This window comes from Fusarium flagelliforme (assembly GCF_020744385.1).
Source record: "Fusarium flagelliforme strain FIESC 12 MPI-CAGE-AA-0113 chromosome Unknown B0J16scaffold_4, whole genome shotgun sequence".
Taxonomy (NCBI): domain Eukaryota; kingdom Fungi; phylum Ascomycota; class Sordariomycetes; order Hypocreales; family Nectriaceae; genus Fusarium; species Fusarium flagelliforme.
Genome location: NW_025763506.1, coordinates 4,000,212 through 4,020,270, shown reverse-complemented (window position 1 = coordinate 4,020,270; position 20,059 = coordinate 4,000,212). Strand labels below are relative to the sequence as shown.

The window sequence follows — 20,059 nt, the reverse complement described above, 5'->3', positions numbered from 1 at the left end:
ACTGCTAGGGTTGCAACTAAAGAGGGACTTTGCAATCAATCATAAACTTCCTTTCCCCTCCTCCAAGAACGCCCGCGTGAAACCTTGTGGTAGTAAATTGAGGGGAAGTGCTAGGTCGATTGGCTAGTCATGATGCTACTAGTATGCCGTCCAGTCCAGTCCATCAATCAAGAGGTCGGCGAGACGTCTTTGGGTATCAGAAGGGTGTCAATCAGCCATGTTTTGTTTGCAGAGATCGTCTAGAGCTAGCTAGAGATGGTTTGTTTATCCTTATGCTGGTATCGTACCAGCGTCATGCTGTTTAGACCAGGGTGAGAGCTAAAACTGCCGTGATGGCGTGGAGATATGTTCATCTCCCCATGGGCAGAGACCGCGTGCCATGTTCCTTGTGACTTTGTAACTTGTACCTGAGTCTCTCTGGACCATGACGCTGTCGGAAACAAGGTGGGCTACTCCCACATAAAGAGGGCAGCTCTGCATCTCGAGCACCCTCCTCCACTTCTGGGATAATGGTCCATACACCATGAACTTGATGAATCCTCATCATCGAGTATCGATTCTTATTCTTCATTCATCGTTTCTATCCAAGTGTCGTTTGCTATAACTTCACTTTCTCATCAACTCCATGTCTTACATTTAACATGAACATCCGATAGTGGGGTCGGCAACAGGCGACATCAAGTGGAGACGTTTTGAATGGATCCCGTTGATCCCTGGCTCCCTTTCCCTGGGCGTTTTGTTCTGGTTAGAGCACGAGCACAGCACGCACTGCTAAAAGTCAGCTCATTCGAGAGCATGCCACCTTTCTCAACGACCTCGACCGCCAAAGACAAGATACAGACAGGCGAACGCCGAGCGACGACTTGACTCAAGAGTAAAAACTAAACGATTGATCACGAGAACATCCTTCCGTCTCTTTGACTCACTTTTGCCTTTCGCCATTGCTATTCCTTTTCCTCTTCAAGCCGAGACTCACTCAGTGAAACGCGATACGAAGCGATAACACAAGCTCGACGCAGAATGACCTCATTATACGCAACCCCCATGACAAGGACAATGACTCTGGACAGTCCACGATAAGCCATTCTATCAATTAAACTCAGATCAGCCTCGACACCGACTTTCAATCGTCAGATCATTCCAACAACATCCAGGAATAATTCGTACAGCTACAAACAGCATTCAATAATTGCCGCCTATTAGTCTTATCTTATCGCCAATATGCCGACATCCATCCAGCATCGCAATCGGATTACAGCCACAAATAAAGTAGGTATCGGGGTTTGGATGCGAAACTGACAATACCGTCTAGTTATCTCAAAACCTCCATCCTCTCGCTCTCCTTGTGACGCCGATTCAATTGAAACCATCACCTTCACCTTCAATCGCATCCAGTTAGCATAGCCTAGTCCTTAGCCTCGCGAATCCGCCAAACCTCGTCTCATGCGCCCGCGACAGACTTCAACCGTAATGAACACGCCGAGCCACACGTGAAGCTTCTCGCCCCCGTTCCAACCGTATCGTTACAAGTGAAGACCAAGAACATTTCCACATTCAAAGTTTAAACACCATTCCCGATGGCCACGTGACAGATAAGCTCGCCAATCGCCTATACGATCGTATAAGTGCCAATGGATGGCCAAAGCTTGGAGGATACCCTGGAGTAACAGGGCGGCAAAAGATGCCCGCAATACAAAGTATGGATGCCTAGGTACCACAGACTATCATGGTGAAGAAGTCAACTAATCTTGATTTCAGGCATGGGACACTGAAGGGATGGTCAATTGCGAGGGCGTTTTGGCATGAGCAATTACTGGAGGCTCTGAGGGATGGGCGTCTCAAAGTTGGGACTTTTGTGGTGGAGGTTGAAGGTTTAACATCATACACGTCGCAACAGCAACGGATACATCATCGACAAAGGGTTCAATGAGACAATTTGAGTTTGGAGATCATATACAACTGATGCAACGCGATCAAACATACTTCGCCATACCTTCTCAAACCCGTTACTTTTGGCAGGAATTTTGCCTCAATGAGAAGATTCTCACTCCTCTGTGAATTACCTTGACGAAAGCATGGACGATGGAACTACACGTATCGTGGGACAAATACACAAACTCTTCACCTCAATTTTCAATTTTACGCAGTGCTTGTCAAAATATGTTGTTAAACTACGGGTATCATCTGATAATACAGTAAACGTTTCCTCGTCACGTAATAAGTCTATCTTAATCCCTCTCAATCCTTGTCATGACATCTGAGTATCCTCCCGAATATGACTTATAGGAAACCCATTCGCAATAGCAACCCCTCCCAGTTGCTTCAACCAAGTAGGTCCATCTCCCTCCGGCACAGGCCTATGTGAGAGGCTGCAATCGACAAAAATTGAGTCCTCCATATATTGCCAGTCTGCTACTTCAATAGTAGACTCAGACAATGAACCAGGGAGTGGTGAGGCGCTGAGGACGGAGCATGTCCATGCCATTTGCTGGAGTATCTCAATCATGGTGTGTGTCCATGCTGATACAGTGAGCCGAATGCAACCGTCTTCAACTTCAATGTGCAACAAACGCAGACCAGGACATAGGAAAGGATTATCGGTTCCATCCCATATGGACATTCCAGTGAATGAGTGGCCTTCGCGGCTTGATGTCAACCCTTCTTTCACGGCGTCTTCGATACATCCTAGGAGTAGTTCGCCGCACTTGGGCCACTGCTTGGTTGTGTACTCGGATATAGTAGTGTAGACACAGTCATTAGCGGTTCCAGTGATAGCTGTCCGACTACCAATCTTGACGAGCTGAGGGTCGTCTATATCTTGAAGTATACCGGGTAGTTGACATTCAAACTTGAACTGTACAACGTGGAAGCCATCTCCGGGTGGTCGATAAAGGGGCTTGGTAAGGATATGCCACATCGCCGACTCCATGACATGCATCTGCACATGGTGCGGTGAGATTAGTGTCTCCCGGATCCTCAAGATTAGTCGTTTAGCAGAGTTTCCTGTTGTGATATACTTGTGCAGCGATGCAGCAATCTCGTTGGGTGAACCTCTGGGTGACCGAGCAGGATACTCCCTATCCCAATAATTGCAAAGCAACTGCAGCGCAACAGGAAGATCGATCCCCTGCGCCAACTCGGACCATGTCGAGGGCCGTCTCGAGATCCCCGGGCCAAGCTTATCGAGCAAACATCTCGGTGCCTCAGGTCCATTAAGGATGAGTATAAGTTGACAAACCGGTCCATCAAACAACTTCTTAATCTGCTCCGTCGAATTTGGGTTGGAGTCACAGTAAAAAGCCCAAAGCTCATCCCATAGCATCGAAGTAAACTCGGATAATAATCTGTCCAACACTCTATCGATGTTGACTCGGAACTTTTGTTCGGGGAGGTAGTAATGTGTGAGAAGTTCGTTGTTTAATCCATCGGCGAGGGCAGTTGCGAAAGCAGCGACGAGTGTGCCTGCGATAAGAGGCGGTACCAAAACTTCTGCATTGTTGGGCGTTTGAGATGTTCTTATTCGTCGACTTGGAACGGGTGGTTTTATGATGTTGAGAATAGAAGTTGAGGGAGTATCTACTTCGTGGTCGTGCGTTGTAGATAGCACAGGAGGAAGTGGTGGGGGCATCGTCATTTTATAACCTTCACTGCATTTCAAAGAGAGATTAAAGTAGTGAGTAAATGGAATGTTCCGTTTGTATGTGACTGACTGTGACTATTTTGTAAAGAGGTATTGGTCAAGTTTTTGATGGTGAGGAGTAGTCGACTGCTTGCGACGCAGCATTGCGTGGCCTCGCCAAAGACGACGTCTGCCTCTTACGCCACCGGAACAATGAATCAAAAAGAGGGGACAAGTTTAATTTTAAATTACCTATAAGCTTACTACCAACTCGGACCTGCTATATAATAATCGGTTATCCAGTTACGAGTCTCTCATTTCTTTTGTCGTGGTGCTGATAATTTTGTCGTGTAAGTGCCTCAAAATCTGCGTTGCGGGCCGCGTAATGGCGATCAGATGGGTCCCCATCATCCCCTCTTTAACGGTGAGTAATTTATTAGAAAAATAGCGCTTTTCTCTTCCTTTTTTCTTTAAGTTATTTGAAAGATATTAAGATAAGATCAAAATGAATGTAAAGAGAATAGAGTTTTGGTTTTAAATGTCGTTGGTTAATGAGGCTGTGTAGTGTAGCTCCTTGGCACAGTGTAAACAGTGCACATTCGCTTATCAATCTTCGATTGCCGACTACAAATCACCACCAATGAGCGTTGACTTCTCTGTCGTGACATATCTTGTGGGAGATCATGTAATAATAAACTCGTTTTTGACCTGTAGTTCTGTCTGATGCTATGTCCTATCTTGGCTACATTTACGGCCGGCAGAAAGCATGGACAGCAACGTATAACTTTCGTCTATCTATCTGCAATTCTCCTATTCTCTACCATCCTTTACTGCCTATTTTGTAAATCACAGGCGGAACTGGTGATGCTGATGCTCAGTAGGGGTCACTGTTGGATATCCAAATCGCCTCTTATGTGTTACAATGATTTTCTAGTGGAAGCCAGGTAGGCCGAGCTGCTGTATCGGAGAAGGATTGGCTTGCATCTTAAGAAGTTGCAGCAAGACTATGGGGACTGCAAGAAAAAGATGAGCCACCTCCTAGGTAAGCAAATGCAAAAGTAGATGGAGTAGCTATAAGAAACTGGGGACTATTACTAGGTCCAGGTGGTATAGTTGCAGACTGAGGAGAAACTGTAGACGTTCCAACGGTGGACTGAGGAGTAGATGCAGCACCTGTTTGAGCTAAATTTCCGGCTGCTGGTTAGAACTCAGATTAGACAAATAAACCTCGGTAACAACAGACAACGCACTTACACATATATATATATATATATATATAAGAGTTACTGGGATCACAGCGCTCATAACGCTGGCCACAGTGCTGTGTCATAGCACCGCCTATCACTTTTCGGAGCCACGACACTGTTGAGACACGGCAGATGGGTGGAGTAACTCGCCCAAGAAATCACAACAATAAAGAGCATCTGCCTGCCGTACGATCGGGGATTTAATACGATCATCATCCTGAATCAGCCCGGTCGTAAATACCACACGGGTGAAGAGAAGATTGTTTGTAAGGTCCATTATGTATGGTTTTACATACTCATTAAGCGATCAGATATCCTAAGAAGCTTCAGGACATTCAAGAGTATCTTGTAAATATTCTCAAAAGGATATATGAAGATGGCTTGTTTCAAAGAAGCCAAAGCTGATAGAATGATGTCCTTGAAGTTGTTGAAGGAGAAATATAATAAGTTGATGACGTTCCTGGTGTCTTTGTCTACCCCCAATCCGTATTCGAGGTCCCGTTGTCGACAGGGATGTGAAAGAGGGCGATTTTCGTTATATATACTGCCTTTTTGTGGCTTTTAAGATCTAATAGTCTGATCAAGAAGCTCTCTTCTGAATGCATCATAAAGCTTGAAGCCAGGCGGTATGTGACTCTCTTTCCGTCGGATTCCGCGCTGCCATAATGATGGGATGATGTTGTCTCGCAGTTCGGCCCTGGTAGCAAAGATTTCGACATGATTCTGTCATAGGAGCTCTTCGCCTGACTGTTTCCGTTCCGGTGTGAAGGCCCAGCCAACGGTTTCACATATTGCCTTGGTTTAGAGCTGATCCGGAGTGTTCCCGGATATATAGTATATATTGTCTGAACATGGATATCGTGGAGTTTGTCGCTTCTTTGCAATGTCCTGAATGAATGCTGATACAAAACATCTGTGGTATGGTTGCAATGGATTCGAGAGCGGCCTGCCGAGCTTCCCTACCACATAACAATATGCAGGGAGGCGGACCAAAACCGAAGTCGTAGTCCCGTAGATAGAGGTACCACTTGCGATAACAGTGGTGTCGAATTGAGGACTAGGCTGCTTCAGATGCAACACACGCCATGACAAAGTCAACGGTTGGGGCGATGAGCTTGTCAAAAGTCATGAGGATGTGTATACTCGACGTAAGAGGAGGTAGCTGTAGTACACAGATCGATATGGAAAGCGGGATAATATAGCCTTGTTGATCATCATATAGCTGGCTCTTGGTAGGCGCCCATTTCAAGCATGATGACATCTAAGGCTCTCATTTCAGCCAGGACCGTAAGCTCGCTTGGGCTGCACTCGGGAACAAACTCTGGCTTCTTTGCTAGCCATAGCAGTTGGCCCCCACGTTCGAGTCATGGTTGATCGGATCTTGTCAAACTCTGCTAAGGTGATCTCTCTGGCTCGAGCCATTTGGCGGCCACCCTGACGCAGGAGAAAACGCAGGTTGAGCTGTTCGAAAGCTCTTCCGCCTCGTATAGTAGTCAAAGGAAAGACTTTGTTCATTACAGCCTCGAATTGCTGATTCTGTCCTCTGGGACGGCGAGAGGATAATAGATATATAGTAACAAAGAGCTTAAATAGGAAGCAACGACCCACGGCAGGGTTAGACAGATACTCTTCCATCGTAGTATAGTAAAGTAAATGGGGACGAGAGATATTGAGCTGCGCCGAGAGGACGAACGTCAACACCATCCGGTGTTCCGGGTTGGTAACCATATCTCCCGAGTTGACAGGAAGGTAGTTGATAGTATGAATAGCAGTTGGCGAGTGACTGCTTCCAAATGGCAAAGCTTATATTCATTGGATATTCTAAGAAGGCCAGTACGTTGCCAGTGATATTCATACGTTTTCGATCCGCGCTTTGAACTGCAAGTCGACGTTTATAAATAAAGTAAGAGGTTGGAGTGTACATTCAACACTAAAATAATATAAAAATGGTAGGATAAGAGAGAGAGTAAAGTGGCAGCAACATTCAGGGGTAGAGATAGCAGGTAGGTAGGTAGTTTATAGTATTGTTCGGTTGGCGATAATGAGGACTACCTAGTTCCAATCGACAAACTTGAGCACCACGCGGTGTTCTGGGTTGGACAGCATATCACCCGTGACGTTTATCCGTTTTTGTTCCGCGCTTAAAAGAAGATGACGGGTGTAAACAAAGGTAGAAACTTCAAGGTTATATAGTATAAATGATAAAATGATGTAGAATGGCAAGAAAGTAAGGCGGCAGCAAAGGCTAGAGGCAGGTGATGCATTCATTCGACTAGTATAAAAGAAGAAAGAAGAAGAAGAAGAAGAAGAAGAAGAAGAAGAAGAAGAAGAAGAAGAAGAAGAAGAAGAAGAAGAATTACTAGGTCCAAATAACAGAAGAAGACTGATCCTGTTCTCGGGAACATCTAGCAAGTCTCCGGTGATGGCTATGCGTTTTTGTTCAGTACTTTAAACTGCGAGTGTGTTTATAAACAGATTTAAGAAGAGCAAGTGTATGTTGAAAAATAAAGTGATATAAAGGTTGCACGTAAGTAAGTTAACAGTACGCAAGAGAGAGAAGAGGTGTTCATTTTGTATAATGATAGAAAATAAAAAAGGACTAGATCCAGACAATAAACTTTAAGCTCATCCTGTGTTCCGGTGTAACGAGCATATCACCCGTGACGTTGGAGCTGACGAGGGGCCCTATTACGACAATAGTCAGCCTTGTTCTTAAAACATCTCACATCTGGATTGGAACTTACCACAAATGTGAGCACCCTCGTCGCTCGACGCGATCCGACGAACGAGTATCTCTGACGGTTGTAATGAATAAAAGCACAACCAACGTTCCGCTGAAGTTCGAGTGTCCTTGGTAATCCATGGATAGTGCTCCATCGGCTCGGAGAGAGAGTGGCTAACCCTGCACAGGTAACAGTAAGTTTCCATTCTATTTCTACTCAGACTAATGACTTACTCTACGAGGTCCCAGCGCGAGTGCTGGGCACGAAGACAGGCGAAGGCGCGTTCTCCGTAGAAGCGTCGTAGGAATTCTTCAACCATCCCAGAAGTTGGCCCTGTGAAAGAGTTAGATGTATACTCCCAAAGGGTGAAACTCCTGGCTCACCTGTCTTGAACCAAGACGAGGGCATGTCTGTCTGTATGGTAATATTGATGGGACCTACATGGATAATGTCCATGTCTTGATTGCTCGGGTCAATTTCACCATAAAGGATCTGTCTAAAGTCAGTAAAATATCACTTGGGTAGCCAGGGGACTTTATCTTACAGTTGCTTCGACCAACTTGGGAGTCTGATGCAGATCCAGCTCTGACCTCAGGGCGCGTTCTACGACCATGGAATGTTGGATAAGCTTCTCCGCGTTGTCGAAGATTGTCGTCGGCGAGCGGCGGACTCGGAGGACCTTCGTGCCCATAGCTTCCCAAGAGTCGCTATGGGCGACGAAGACCTCCTGAGCCTCCGACTTCGCGTCATGGAGGCGCAAGACTCGAGAGCTAATCGGCTCGTCGTATCGTCCAGGCCCTGTCCCAAATACTAGGCGGGCGAGGAGGACATCGGTTGTTAGATCCATGATGGATAATGTTGGTCGTGAGATGATGGTTGTGAAGTTGTGAAAAGACAAATAGATCTCAGATTTCAGAAAAGATCTTTCTTGTAATATACTATATTTTGGCAGCTAGCTCCTACTCAGGTTCTGTTCAGTTATTGTCAGTGCCAGCCAGTCACTGACAATAGCTTCCGTGGCACCGGCCTATCATGATTGATCTATATTGTCTGTGATGTGCACATATTGCCTCATGAAGCATAATATATAAAATATCGTTTACCTTATTGAATAGTTAATATACCAACTGAGATTTTACAAGCATCTCCTTTTGCTGAGATATTGCGAGACTGCAATATATAATAACAATAGGACTGGCCAGCTTTGAGTGGAGTTTCAGCTCTATGAATCTCGACTCTGCAATTCACAATGATGCTTCCGAAGCACGAGTTGTGGGGGGGCATAGCCTTATTGTGGTCGTCGGTGTGAATGGTTTCTTGGTTGATCGCAGAAGAATGAGTTAAGGGTTTGGTTGCACTACCGACTTCGTCTCCACCCGCGAGGGTACATTCGTGTGCCTTGACATCTCGGTGATGTTATTGTAGAGTCCATTGCCCTTCATCCTGTTCAGACGGAGCGGACTCGGAAAAGTGTGGCAACATAGAAGATGTTCACCCACGAACACTTGGAATTGTGCGTTGTGCGCGCCTTGCAAGACTGGCGCATGGCCATCATTGACCCGTACAACTCGTAAATTGACAGGATCCTCGTCTTGACTCGGCCCGGTTTCGACGACTAAACGAGCGAAGATGTTGTTGCGTTCCAGGTCTACTGTCAACGATCTTGCCATTGTTTAATCACGGTAGGAATGAATGAAAAGTAGAGGGAATACAGCCGATGATAGTAGAAGATATTGCACTGAGCGTTGCAGCGCTTTTCCAGCATTATCGAATGTCATGGCCGACGAACGTCTGAGGCTGATGACCTTGAAGTCATTGGTATAGATGGTATCCGCATCGGTGTCAAACATCTCTTGGAAATTTGACTTGGCGTCTCTAAGACGCACAATTCTTGTGTTACCATCTCCATTTCGCTGGTGCTCGGTCGAAAATACGATCCTTGCCAGCAATATGTCTCGTTCCAGGTTCATGATGGAGCTTAGTTCGTAGCAGAGGGACAGGTAGAGGTTACCATATAATGAGGGAAAAAGTAGTTGAGAGGATAAAAAAAGAATTCTCAAATCGCAACGAAGAAAGTCCTCTGTACACAATTGTGCCTCATAAAGTGTAATATATAGTGAATATTGTTTATCTCATTGGTTCAACAACACCCTGAAGCTGGTCGTACTCCTTCATTCGCCGAGATAATACAATATATAAAAGTAATAGGGCTAGCTCATCCAAGAGGAAACGCTGCACGAGCACGGAATGCTGAACAAGCTTTGCGGCGTTATCAAAAACAATAGCTGTGGAACGACGAACGCTCAACATCTTGACACCGTATTCATCCCACGAGTCGTGTTTGGTCGAAGATTTCGTTGAATTGAATTTTCGCATCGTGGAGACGGTTTTAGAGACGGCGGTGTTCACTTCGTGGCTTGACTCGCGGTCGAAGACCAAACGAGCGACGATAATGTCACGTTCCAAGTCCATTGCAACGAAAAGTGAGGGAATAGTTGTAGTTGGCAAAAGAGAAATATAGAACTCGCAGAACAAACGAAAGCCCACCTCTTAATATACTATACCTTTGCAGCTGGCGACCACTCGAATTCCATGAAATATAGTATATAGTCAGACCCGGCGAGGTAGCGAACAGGTTGTCTAGCTAGGTACACTTGGTTTTGACCTTCGAACAGCACGAGCACGTCCCATGCGAGCCAGGAACACAGTCGATGAGCCAGCTGTACTCCAGTAGGCGTCCAATACACTGCTTGCAAGGGAAAAGCACGACTTCAGGGGGCGCAGTCCTCGTCATCAAATCTACTTCCAGGGGGTAGTGGCCGGCGGCAGTTTGCCTCGTTGAATGCTCGGCGGAGAAGTAAGTCCATTCTGTTCCTTGATAGAAATAAGTAGTCTGGAAAGAGATAGTCCAATATTGAACACAAGAAAGCAAAGTATATATAACAGCCTCGATTAGACTTTCGGTAGTGGGTGTATTACGTCTAAGGAGGCTCTGGGAAGCGGTCTTTGGGGCAGTAAGAGCTTTGTATGGTTGTCTTGTATGGTTGTCTTGTATGGCATAGCAAGTGATTCCAGTCAAAGGCCTGGAGAGCCTAGCCGCAACAATACGTTGTCGTTTGATGCGACTCGGCGATCAAGCAATTCTGACGGCTGTAGCGAGTACAAGCACAGCCACCGTGCCATGTTTCCATTTGAACCTCAATAGGTATACATAAGTGAGAAGAAGCGCAGTTACTGTACAACAACCAAGGTAGGAGCATCAACCTCGTCGTAAGGTTGTTGCATCAAGAAGTTGAGTATAACAATCCTTGTATTTGCCTGCGGGCTCAGTTGCTTCCTAGTTAAGGCTTTCAATGAATGCAGCCTTGAATAGTAAGAAACTGGTGAGGGGATGGTCATCTAGCATGGTCAGCAGAGAACACCAATCGTTGGTGTTGTGTAGACGTCTCGACGGGAAGATGAATATCCAGTCATCAGTAAAGAGCTAATTTATATGGAGATTATCTTCGAAATATGGGTGATACGATTAAGGGCGACAACTAAGCTGAGTGTGACTGTTCCGCTCTTGTCTGTCCATGGATGATTGGAACCACCAGTGGTGGCATCAAAGAGGGTTATTGTGTTCTGTCGGCCTCCTTACAGAGGACCTTCAAGTTCCAAACACTGCTGAATGAATGCTGCTTCCGGTAGTGTTAGTCAAGCTCCAAGGCAGAAGTTGTTAATCTTGGTATAGAGAACTTACATAGAAAAAATCTTCAGCTGGTTGCTGAAAGCATTGCGAGCCAGGGGTTCAATTTCCCCAAGGTTGGGTCAAAGAGACGAGCCTTCGTCTTCTTTGTACATTTGTACATTTGCAGAATAATGCACAACTGACGATTAGCTGGTCCATAAACAGTGGTGCTCAAGTGGCTGTCACTGACAGAAAGTGATAAACACTGTGAATAGTTCCAAGGGAGTGGGGCATGGTAGATGAGGAGGCAGAAGTTTGACACTGCCCCGTCATTCTGGTTCAGACTTCAAGTGAGGGGAGATCCTCTCATGGCTGAATTTCTCCTAGGCATCTATTTTTGAGGAAGCCTAGAGTGCACACTCAGGTTAGCATTCCTCATCACCTTTCATCATCAACTCATACCTGAACATACCTAGAGTCTTCCTCAATACTCATTTTATCCATCGCTTTGCTTCCGAACGTTCGCCTTCTTAAAGGCATCTGCCCAAGATGTCGCAGCAACCCGACATTGGCGAGCAGGTCAGCGCCATGTACTCCGAACGCAACAACTTACGACAAGATTGCGCTTCCCAGAAGACCGAGATCAAGAACCTCTCCCTTGAGATTGAGTTCTACGCCAAGGATAATAAGGCCCTCCGGGAAGTGATAGAGTGCTACGAGCGCAGTATCTTAAAGAAAGATCACGAGATTTTGGGCCTCAGCGTCGAGCTCAACTCTTGGAAGATGGACTGCGAGCTTTATAGGGCGGATCTGACCAAGATGCGACAGGAGAACGAAGAGTTCAAGGCAAAGAATGACGCAGGCAATCAGCGTCTTTGCTCTACCAAGGCACAGATTTCACGACGCGATGCTCAGGTCACCAAAATGATTGCTATTGTTCGCCGCAAAATTGCTACCAATCGGGTTATGCAAGTTGCTTTGAAGGCGGCATACAAGATCTTGCCCTCCTTGGATGAACAGGTCACATATTCCAGGATCCTTGAGATGGCAAAGAAGACTCCAAACAAAGACGGCATCAACCAGGAAGTTTCTGATGTCCTCAAAGAAGCAGGTCTTGTCGTCAACTGGGACAAACAGAGTCTTGAGTCACCTATCCAGCTTCTCCAGGACAAGTCTGTCCAGACTATCAACGAGCCTAACGTCGAAATCAACGAAGAGCCAGTACAAAGCCAGTCGCCTACTACCTCGCCTGTCCAAACTCTCGACAACAAGTCTGACGTCAACGCCAACCAAGAATCACAAAAGCACCAGCTGCTTGCTACTCCATCTGTCACAATTCTCGACGACAAAATGGATATCATCACCGAGGAAGACGTACAGAAGCTCCAGCTACTTGCTGCTGCCTAAGACAAAGTGGCCTGGTAATCTAGAGTCTGCAACTACTTGCTATCAGCTTGTCGCTAGCTATTTGGAGGAATCTGGCAAGGCAGAATGAGTCTCTGCTTGCGCAAACCGAGTATCGCAAACTACCTACACAAGTCTACGCCCGAATACGAATCTGCTCGATTGGAATGAATGTCTTTGGGAGTTGGACGACTACGTCAGGTTATGACAACAAGAATTTGAGTGCTGATTGGTGATTGGTGTCTGTTTGACTAGCACTAGATATTGCAATGCTCAATCACAAAATCACTGGATTCTTTGCTTCCTCGGAGTGAACATGCCGTGATTCCACAAACCTCGTTCTTGTATTGGTTCCTTTTGCTCACATCATGGACATCCAGGCTATCTGGCCCAAAGCCTTGTCAGTCTGAGAGGAAAGCAGGTGAGTAACGGAAGAAACATCCTCTAAGGCTTAGGCTACTAAAGTAAAGTAGCCTAAGAGATAGTCTAAACTGACATAAAAAGACCAACTTATTTCGTCCCTATGCTCTCGTGGCTAATTCTTCTGTTACTTACCTGCTGGCGCAAAGCCTTTTCCGTCTGGGAGGAAGATCACCTACTAAACCTTGGCCGGCCAAGACTCCAAGGAATGAGCAGTGAGCCAATAGAATTATATGCTTGATCTTCATCTATGAGAATGGTTTCAGTACTTGTAGTAAAGACTTCAATTTTAGTATGCAGTTGTACAAGACCAGTAGTAGCCTAATCTCCACACGTGATGACCTCAATTTCCAGACCGACTTCATTCCGCGCTTACATACACTTTCCAATAACACAACTTCACCTCTTGAAAATGCCAACACTGGACGATCTCCCCCAAGAGCTTTTGAATACTATACTAGGTCATCTTGAAAGCGACCGTCAAGCTTTTGGAAATGTCCGTCTTGTCTGGCCCTCTCTCGAGGCCATAATTCTCCCCCGCCTTTTCAGCGTGATCCGGCTCTCCTTTCTGGAGAAACACCGCCTTCAGTTCCTGGGAATATCTTCTTCGCCTCATCTGGCGCCTCATGTTCGGATACTACGATGGCATTCACTATGTCATACAGAAGACTACCCTGATAGCATCGGCCTAGACCAACTTGAAGCATTTCTGTCCAGTGATGCGATCCACAATTTTCGGCCATTGTTCTTGGATGGTCTAGATGCAATGGTCAATCTCAGAACCATCACCACTATCATGTTGCATCCCTCGCAATCACGGGGTGCTCTTTGGCATGAGAATGTGGCGCTACGAAGTATCCCAGACTATGCTTTCTCAAAACTAGATCTTCTTCAAGGCTTTGACAATTTCCTTGTGCCAGCCATGCTCCGCTACGGATCAAGGGTCGAGTCTCTACGTATGCTGTGCAAGAGTGTAATGCTTGACGATCAAGATCAAGGTCCAGAGCAAGGCAGTGCAAAAGCCATTCGGCCTGGGGAAGGTATTTTCGGTGATCCTCCGTCATACGATAGAGCCTTGATCGAGGCCTTCCGTTCACTCAGCGTCAGACTCGACTCCATGGCGTTACGCAACGTGAAAGAACTCGATCTATGCGCTACATTTCCTTCGGCTACATCATGGGAATTTCAACGAAGGGAACTGCAGTCCATGCTGGTCGACAGAGTCGCCGTCGCCAAGGAACTCCGCATCCTATCCCTACGCTCGACAGATCCGGAGTCCGAGCTTGAACCCAGCAGTAGACATTCAACCACGTTTCCAGGACTCTATCAGCTACAATTCCAGTATCTCACTACCCTCAAGTTTGTGAATTTGGTCTTCTCCACAAATGAGTTCAATTTGATGGTCGCAACGCATTCAGAGACGTTGAAGCACATTCTTCTTTACAACTGCGCCGGAAGCGATAATGGACTGGTAGAAGTGGTCAGATTTGCAGCTGAAGATCCTCTTTTGCGATTACATAGATTCGCAGTGTGCATACCTGAGAAAGTCGGTTTGGGACCTTGGAAGAAAGACGAACCTGCTGCGGCGCAGATTATACCTGAACAAGAGATCGTCGACTTCATCAACAGCAATGAAGCCAAGAATGCGATGTTGCCGGTATCCAGAAGGGCCATGGGACCTCCGGCCAAGGACCCTTTCTTGCATCGTCAACCCATTGGCTCTGATGATTGGCATTCGGTTCACAAAAGGACTATCCCGCCCAACATGTCGATAGTTGATCACTATGCGAATTTATGGGCAACTGCAGTGGAGAGTTCGGAGAGCTTGACATCTGAGTGGCCACAATGGGGAACTCTTCACTATGCCTGCAAAGCGTGTCGTAGGCTTGAGGGTTATGAGTGAAGATGGTAGAATGGAGTCACCCTTCTGGTTGGCTACCTGTTTGTTGGCTGTATGTAAAGGGATTTACAAAACAGCTTGATAGCAACCACGTCAGAACAATTACCCTAATGCTTAGGGTGCCAAGTAAATTAGCTAAATATTTGTCTAATCTAACATAAAGTGATCAAACTATTTCATCTCTTAGGCTTTCGGCGGCTAACTCTTCTGACACGTATCTGATATCAGATTTCTGCTCCACTGAGGACCCAATCCCAAACATCTCAGTCTCTCAAAGATGTTGCTATGGTACAAGCTAATTGTCCTTCCTCTTCGACGCTTCCACATCCATTTGATTGTCTCGGGGGGTGCAGCAGATACTACAGGTTTGACACTTGGTGCTTCTATAGCATTCAAGTCATCGAATGGCAAATCAACGGGAACGGTTGTTAGGAAGCAAGTGTGAGATACAAGCTTACTTTCAACATGACATCAAGATGCATTCGGCAAATCAAACTATAGCTTGACGAGATGGAAAAGAAACGCTTTAATTCAACTAGCAGGTGCAAACTATGGTGATAAGTCTAACCCTCATCCAACGCCAAAACAATTCGTAATCCATCGCTGTTCTTAGCTCCCGTTTGTCAACAAAAGCGATAATGCCTTGATGCTTCAACCAGTCGCTCTCGCAAACTATTGCGTATTTTGTGCAACGCCTGCACTAGCAGCACTCTCACCAACCTTCACCTCTTCTTCGGGCACACCAACACCAACACTAGCTACACTGGCGATACTCTGTGTCGTCATGCCTCGCTCTCGCTCGCCGCCTGGTCGGATGAGGCCTCCCTCTCGTGGTCCTGCTATGCTGGCTCCTCCAGCTGGAGTCACGCTGACACTAGTTGTGGTGCTCACGCTCTCGCTTCTAGTTCGACTTGTGTCACTAGCCCTTCGTTGCCGGACCTGTTTTTCCAAATCTCTGATCTTTCGCTTCAGAGCGTCGTTCTCTTTCTTGGCGTTCTCGAGCTCATTCCTGTAAAACGCAGTCTCTTCGTAACGCATAGTAGTTGGCATGAGTCCGGGACTGAGTTGCTCGCTCATGCTTCCGGGGGTGGCACCGACGGAGCTCGGTGGGATAGAAGTGGGCGCTGGGAGTCGCTGTTGTTGGAAGTAATTGGATGGGTCGAAACTGCTGTGCTGCGGTCCGGGCGAATTTGTTAGGCTGTGTCGAGAAGCGGTACTATCCTGCCGTGAGAGAGGGGTAGCCTGTGAGGGGCGAGGAGCATGGACTCGTGCTTCGTAGGACGATGACAACTGCTGGTGGGCTATTCCCTGCGACGTGGTCGATGACGTTCGGTGATGTCGAGCGGTAGGGATAGAGAAGCCCGAGCCGGAGAGGAGAGACTGTTCGGCGGCGACATCGTGGGATGAGTTGGCAGCGGAAGTCGAAGAAGTGTTGGATACGACTGAAGCGTTCTGGGCAGCTCGTAGAAGTGATAGCTCGCGAGTTAAGCGGTTGACCTAGCAGACATTAGAGTGACACCAGAACTATAGTCCTCAGTTGGTACTTACAACAGCTTCCTGCTCCTTTTCAAGTTGGAGGTGAAGTTCGGCGGCGGTCAACGGACGAGGATGTCTTATCGGTCCAGGTCCAGGCCCAACACCAGGCTCGCCGGGAAGAGTTGCGGAAGGTTGTGAAGCGGTCAAGACAGGCGATGACATAGAAGGCGAATGAGGATGATTGACAGTATTCTGGTTCGATGGAAGGATATTGAGAGATGGCGAAGCGGGACCTGGCGGAGTAGCCATCTGAGTTGAAGACTGGCGACGGGATGTCGCGAGAGGAAGTGGTGAAGGCGGGACTGAGTTGAGGTCCGGCATGCCGGTCATGAGGATGGTGTTTCGTTTTAGATAGATATGGTAGTTGGAAAGAGTCGGAGATTTTGGAAAGAAGGAAGGAAATATCAGTTAGTTCGGTTAGGTACGCGTGTTTGAAAAGACTAGACGGGACTTCAAAAGCTCCGGCGGTCGCGCGTTTCCCTTTCCCTTGAAGCCGACCGGGTGCGGGGTCCAACGCGGGCCGGGGCAGCTAGAGCTAGCATGAGGCCACTGGCACCGCCGAGATGGACGCTAAAACACACCAGAGCCCCTCCATGCTACGGGGATCTCATTGGAGCTTCCGACTGGTTTGGTTGGTGGGGTTTGTGAAACTGCGGTATGAAGCTGTCTGTTTGTGAGTAGGTTACCCTATAAATGAGCATGATGAGGTTGAAAGTCGCCTTTTGTAGGTGATACCAGTAACAAAAAATAGTTAACAGTGATTGAGGGTGTTAACAATCATTGGATCATGATTGCGATAGATTGCACCATCACACAAGGTAATTTGCTCAGGCATGGTTGCTGAGGCTTCGTGATCATTCATGCTTGACTCCATGATGAAACAATTCAACAAACAGCAACATCACAAGCAGAGAAGCAAGTAATACAACTGAAACCAGGAAACAAAGATTATAAAGCATTTAAAAGAGTCTTATCAAAATTTGTAAATATTATTCAATCCTCAAAGTCAGCATGATAAACCAAACCTCCAACTTCCCTCCAGTCCTTGGAAGTGGGGACAAGCCTCAAGATCAACAAGCTCAGTCTTCAACACCAACCACCAAGAAAATCTACATCTCAACGTTCCTGAATGTCAAAAAAAGGACCGTATCAGGTCCTGATAACCCCTCTTCAAGATTGGATGCGGGCCTATGAAAGTGCTCCATAAACATCATCTCGATCTTCTCAACATGATGTAATCGCACCTATGACGGCATACTATTCCACCTCGACGTCAACTTGCAATCATCCGCCCGTGCTTTCTACTTCTTGCTCTTAATACTTAACCTCTGATTTCTTTTCATTCAAATCTCATCAACAAACAACAAACTTCTACCACCCTTTTCAACCCACAAAACAATACACTACAGCAATCATGCCTGAAGGACGTCAATCTCCTCCTCCCGAGCAGCAGAGCGGTCGCCAGCAGCAGGAGCCTCCTGCCTCTGGTCACGGTATCAACAAGACCGACGACAAGGACCCCAAGGGCCAGCTCGACGTAAGATGCTTTGAAGTCTTGAGATATGAACAGCATACTAACTTGTTGTACAGAACCTCGAATCAAACCCCAAGGGTATCACCGAGGATGTCCTCAAGGAGAAGTTCTCCAAGACCGAGAAATAGTCAGTTCCTCCGAATGAACAATTTAGAACGATCAATTTCTAACATCTTGAAGAACAAATGATACCACGATGGTAATGACTTGATGGAATTAGTGTATGGATAGAATTAATAAATCACGATAATAATCATCATGCCTGTCTCATCGCTCGTGTATTGCTATGTGAACTTGTGACACGCCTTGTCTCTAAACCCGCTGCTATCACATATTCTCGTGACATTCCGAGTGATATTTGAATATGGTCTTTCACAATTTCCCTGAACAGACGCTTACTTACAGGCACACGGTCATAGTCATTATTAAGATGGCTGGACTTATATACTATGAGACACTTACAACACCTCACTCAGTTTGGGTCACATTGAAAACATTTTAAGATATAATTCTTGTATTAATCGATTGTGCCGTGCGTAAAAGTCGTAACAATTCGTTAACAGGCTAACAGAGCCACAATAGTACTATCTCATCAGGTTTGAAAAAAGCACATCCCATCCTTCATTATTTTCCTCCAATTTTGATTGCTTAGTGCTTCTCACCACCTTCGGGGGCGCTCACAGTGGGGCCATCCGCGGAGGCAGCAGGGACTGATGTTCCCAGAGTACCGTGACCGGCCTCAGGAGCGGCAGTACCGGAAGTCTTCTCCTTGCCAAAGACCTTCTCAAGACCAGCGGCCTTGTAGGCACTTCCACCGTGCTCCTGAGTCTTGAGGTCAGCGAGACGACGAGCCTCAGCGTGGACCTCCTGAACCTGTCGGCTGCCCTCAGTGTAGAACTCGGCGATCTTCTTGCCGGTGGGGGTGTTGGAGGCCTTCTCGAAATAAGAGCTCAGGCCGAGCCAGAGGCTGTTGGCACGCTGGCTGACGCCGTAGCTCTCATCGGTAGCCTTGGCTCGGTCGGTGGCGTGGTACTTCTCGTCGAGACCCTTGAGGGTAGAGAAGAAGCGGTTGGTGATGCCGTGCTGTGAATCAAGGTCGAGAGCACGCTGAATGGCGGCATCGCCTACGACGTAGCCATGAGCGAGGTACTCGGCCAGGATACGGGCGCGGGGCTTCTCCTCCTGGGTGATCTCGTCGGAGTCGCGATCAGCGTTCTTGGTAGTGGGGACATCGTCTTCGCCATCGGCGCCAGCGCTGGTGACCTCAAGATGGTTGTTTCCGAGCTGAGTGTTGTTGAGGAGGAGAGCGGTCTTCTTGGCAGTCTCCTTCTCGAAGATGACCTCTGCGGACTTGGTCTCACCCTCCTGGGTGACCTTGATATCAGAGATCTTGCCGCTGGGTGTTGTTAGTATTCGAGTCATCTGATAGTCACTAGGGAAAGAGCTTACCAGAAGCTGAAGAAGTCCTTGATCTCGCTGTCGCTAGTGGCGGGAGCGATGTTCTTGACGTTGATAGTAGAGTTGGCAGACATTTTGAATGTGTTGTTTTGTGAGACTTGGTGTTGTTTGGTAGGGGTATCAATCTTGTAGTGTAAAGGTTGTAGGTGGTGAAAGGGCAGACAGGTGTTTATAAAGCAAATAAGTAAGTACTAAATAATGACGACACCAATGGTCGTGACGAGGCAACGAGGCAGTGTCTTTGGTTTGGCTTGCGGGCTGGAACTGGCTGGAGCTGTAACTGGAGCTGGGAGCTTCTGTGGAGGCCTAGAGGGGAAGGGAGAGGGGAGGCGCTGGACTGCGGGGCAGGAAGCGACGTCATCGAGATGGCATGATAAGCACGTGGATTGTGTTATATAGTGACTTCCTTTTCTGCACAAAAGTAGTGGAGAATGAAGTACCTTCTAGCAGCACCAAGAATTGTTGGGATTGGCATTTGGGGAAGAAACTAGAAGCTGTCGCTCATGCTTGGGCTTCAGGAACGCATCCCTTACGTCGTCCCGTGGCGA

The 20,059-nt window shown here is 47.0% G+C and overlaps 7 protein-coding genes across 7 annotated transcripts; 3 read left to right on the top strand and 4 right to left on the bottom strand.

The window, feature by feature from the left end:
• Nucleotides 1-2,210: 2,210 nt before the first annotated feature.
• B0J16DRAFT_342847 (uncharacterized protein) lies at nucleotides 2,211-3,848 on the bottom strand. The gene has a single exon (XM_046127935.1). The coding sequence runs from the start codon at nucleotides 3,632-3,634 to the stop codon at nucleotides 2,249-2,251; it is 1,386 nt and encodes a 461-aa protein (XP_045983512.1). The 5' UTR covers nucleotides 3,635-3,848; the 3' UTR covers nucleotides 2,211-2,248.
• A 3,617-nt stretch (nucleotides 3,849-7,465) lies between these two features.
• On the bottom strand, nucleotides 7,466-8,436 carry B0J16DRAFT_320647 (uncharacterized protein; the record flags this gene model as incomplete). The annotated part of the gene is made up of 5 exons (XM_046125585.1): nucleotides 7,466-7,551; nucleotides 7,611-7,768; nucleotides 7,823-7,922; nucleotides 7,973-8,081; nucleotides 8,134-8,436. The coding sequence occupies 5 exons, from the start codon at nucleotides 8,434-8,436 to the stop codon at nucleotides 7,466-7,468; spliced, it is 756 nt and encodes a 251-aa protein (XP_045983511.1).
• Nucleotides 8,437-11,808: 3,372 nt separating this feature from the next.
• Nucleotides 11,809-12,677, top strand: B0J16DRAFT_399701 (uncharacterized protein; the record flags this gene model as incomplete). Its single annotated transcript, XM_046132457.1, has 1 exon — nucleotides 11,809-12,677. One exon carries the CDS (start codon nucleotides 11,809-11,811, stop codon nucleotides 12,664-12,666), a length of 858 nt encoding a protein of 285 aa, XP_045983510.1. The 3' UTR covers nucleotides 12,667-12,677.
• Nucleotides 12,678-13,439: 762 nt separating this feature from the next.
• B0J16DRAFT_372635 (uncharacterized protein) lies at nucleotides 13,440-15,180 on the top strand. The gene has a single exon (XM_046130480.1). The coding sequence runs from the start codon at nucleotides 13,496-13,498 to the stop codon at nucleotides 14,984-14,986; it is 1,491 nt and encodes a 496-aa protein (XP_045983509.1). The 5' UTR covers nucleotides 13,440-13,495; the 3' UTR covers nucleotides 14,987-15,180.
• Nucleotides 15,181-15,490: 310 nt separating this feature from the next.
• Nucleotides 15,491-16,970, bottom strand: B0J16DRAFT_372634 (uncharacterized protein). The gene is made up of 2 exons (XM_046130479.1): nucleotides 16,532-16,970; nucleotides 15,491-16,480 (listed from the first exon to the last, which is right to left on the bottom strand). The coding sequence occupies exons 1-2, from the start codon at nucleotides 16,847-16,849 to the stop codon at nucleotides 15,656-15,658; spliced, it is 1,143 nt and encodes a 380-aa protein (XP_045983508.1). The 5' UTR covers nucleotides 16,850-16,970; the 3' UTR covers nucleotides 15,491-15,655.
• Nucleotides 16,971-17,596: 626 nt separating this feature from the next.
• Nucleotides 17,597-18,543, top strand: B0J16DRAFT_415187 (uncharacterized protein). Its single transcript, XM_046133500.1, has 3 exons — nucleotides 17,597-18,056; nucleotides 18,110-18,180; nucleotides 18,234-18,543. Coding segments are annotated over exons 1-3 (195 nt in total). The 5' UTR covers nucleotides 17,597-17,933; the 3' UTR covers nucleotides 18,235-18,543.
• A 158-nt stretch (nucleotides 18,544-18,701) lies between these two features.
• Nucleotides 18,702-19,585, bottom strand: B0J16DRAFT_267934 (uncharacterized protein; the record flags this gene model as incomplete). The annotated part of the gene is made up of 2 exons (XM_046123464.1): nucleotides 18,702-19,449; nucleotides 19,503-19,585. The coding sequence occupies 2 exons, from the start codon at nucleotides 19,583-19,585 to the stop codon at nucleotides 18,702-18,704; spliced, it is 831 nt and encodes a 276-aa protein (XP_045983506.1).
• Nucleotides 19,586-20,059: the final 474 nt, after the last annotated feature.